Source organism: Pseudomyrmex gracilis, unplaced genomic scaffold, assembly GCF_002006095.1.
Source record: "Pseudomyrmex gracilis isolate BER0280 unplaced genomic scaffold, ASM200609v1 scaffold_3335, whole genome shotgun sequence".
In the NCBI taxonomy this organism is placed as follows: domain Eukaryota; kingdom Metazoa; phylum Arthropoda; class Insecta; order Hymenoptera; family Formicidae; genus Pseudomyrmex; species Pseudomyrmex gracilis.
The window spans coordinates 6,628-9,026 of NW_018023919.1; the positions used below are offsets into that span (position 1 = coordinate 6,628).

Consider the following 2,399-nt stretch of genomic DNA (forward strand, 5'->3'; position numbering starts at 1 on the left):
TATATATATATATATATATTAATTTTTAGATGATGAAGTGCAGATGGTGCTGGAAGTTAGGTATCCGCCAGGGACATTACCTGACCATTTTCAACAGAAAGAAACGGAAGAAGAACAGCGTCAATGGGCGGTGGAGGAGCTTCGAAGAAGGCGGCTGGAAGCGCAAATGGAAGACGAGCGCTACGAGCGGGAAACAGTCCGTCTCTTGTCGGAAATCGAAAACGAGATCATTGCCGACAACACCGACAACAACGGCGTCGCCGACGAGAACGATGACGACGACAACGATGATGACGAGGATGCCGACGACAACAACGACGCCGGCAACGACGACGACGACGACTACGACAACGATGATGACGAGGATGCTGACGACAACAACGACGCCGACGACAAGAACGACGACGACGACGACGACTACGATGATGACGAGGATGCCGACGACAACAACGACGCCGACGACGAGAACGACGACACCGATGACGATGGAGAAGACGAACGCCTCGTGATTATTTCGGAAACGGAAGATTCTATTGTAAAAATATCGGAGGGAGAAGGTTAGAATAGTTAGAATAGTATTTTATATAATTGTAATATATATATATATATATATAAGTGTAACAAAATTAAGTGTAAAATAATTCGATATAATAAAAAAGATATAAAAAAACCAATTAGCGATATAAATTAGGTAGACGATTCATTTACAGTTAATTGAATAAATATACGTTTAATATGTACGAGGTGTGATCAAAAAGTAAGGTGACTCTTTGAATTTCGCGCGCTCTGTACACTCTAATTTCAAAATTTTTTGTTGTTGTGTTGGTACACTCGTCACGATCATATGTTCACAGTTTTGACTATATAGTATGTGTTGTTTTTATGTGAGAGGCATAAAGGTTAGACTCGTGTTTGCGTGCTCGGCGATTTTTTGCAGTTGAAAATAATAGAGCAGAGAGATTGTATTAATTTTTGTGTAAAACATGGTATTAAGTGTTCAAAAACTCTTGAAATGTTGACAGTGGCATACGGTGAGTCAACTTCGAGCGAAAAAATGTTTATAAATGGTATAAGTTCTTCCAAGAAGGCCGAGAAAATGTTAACGATGAACCTCGCTCTGGACGCCCCAGCACGTCAAAAATCGACGAAAATGTTCAGAAAGTGAAAGAAATTGTGTTGAAAAATCGTCGAATCACGATTAGAGAAGTAGCTGATGATCTTAACATATCGTTTGGCTCATGCCAATCAATTTTAACGGATGTTTTAGGTATGACACGTGTGTCAGCGAAGTTCGTTCCAAAACTGCTTAATTTTGATCAGAAGCAGCATCGCATTAGTAGTAGTTTTTTGGCCACAAACAATACTACCATCATGCCTCAGCCACCGTATTCACCAGACTTGGCCCCCTGCGACTTTTTCCTCTTCCCAAAATTGAAAAGGCCCATGAAAGGACGAAGATTTGCAACGATTGAGGAGATTAAGGCTGCATTGCTGGAGGAGCTCAAGGCAATACCCAAAAGTGCATTTCAGAAGTGTTTTGACGACTGGAAAAAGCGCTGGCACAAGTGCATTATATCAGAGGGGGATTATATTGAAAGGGATAACATAATTTTGGATAAATAAATGAATATTTTTTTATAAAAATGAAAAGTCACCTTATTTTTTGATCACACCTCGTATATACTCGTTGTCCTACTTATTTAATTCCCCTGTATAAACTTAAAATTACGCTAAGAAATATCACATAAAAATAAATTTTTGAAATTAATATTGAGCATAACTAAGTTTCATTAATATTGTGCATGTCCAAACGCGTTTTTCTTATGTTACGCGGTAGAAATTGACGCGATAAGAAAAGTCACACACTCAGTATATTTTTCATTAAATTTGACTTAAATTTTTGTTTCTATAACAATATATTTACAACACCTTATATACAACACGTATATATATATGGATTTAATCAAATATAATTAAAGCGTCTGTCTAATGTATCAATAATTGGTTTGTTTACCGTCGTTTGATAATCGCTTGTTAATATATTGAGAATTTTTGTATTAAGTTTTTGTATTTACAGTACAATACGGGGGCGGAACTGTAAATGTTGCGCAAGAAAATAGTAGTAAACAGGACGGCACCAACAACGAGCGCAGCGACGACACCGTCGAGCGTTACACCGGCAGCAGCAGCCCAGGTAGCATTAATGTCTAATTGGTACCTATAAGTTATCGTTGTAAGGTTGCCTTTAGGATTTTACTATANGATAACCAATGTATGCCTTTAAATCGACATCTGTTTTACTGTTGTCTGAAAGATGTCTTTTTTATGACATTTAACATGATAGGAAAAATGTTGTCCAAAAGTCATCATGTTAATTTGATCTGATAGATGTCTGTTTT

General features: G+C 37.7%; 1 protein-coding gene across 1 annotated transcript in view; it reads left to right on the plus strand.

The window, feature by feature from the left end:
* The window catches only part of LOC109863139 (trigger factor-like), a gene marked incomplete at its 3' end in the record, with an annotated part of 3,321 nt that extends 1,127 nt beyond the window's left edge, over positions 1-2,194 (plus strand). Inside the window, exons 4-5 of the mRNA XM_020443332.1 lie at positions 30-557; positions 2,078-2,194. Of these exons, the coding sequence (XP_020298921.1) occupies positions 30-557; positions 2,078-2,194 (645 nt within the window). The remainder of the gene's footprint in view (positions 1-29; positions 558-2,077) is intronic.
* Positions 2,195-2,399: the final 205 nt, after the last annotated feature.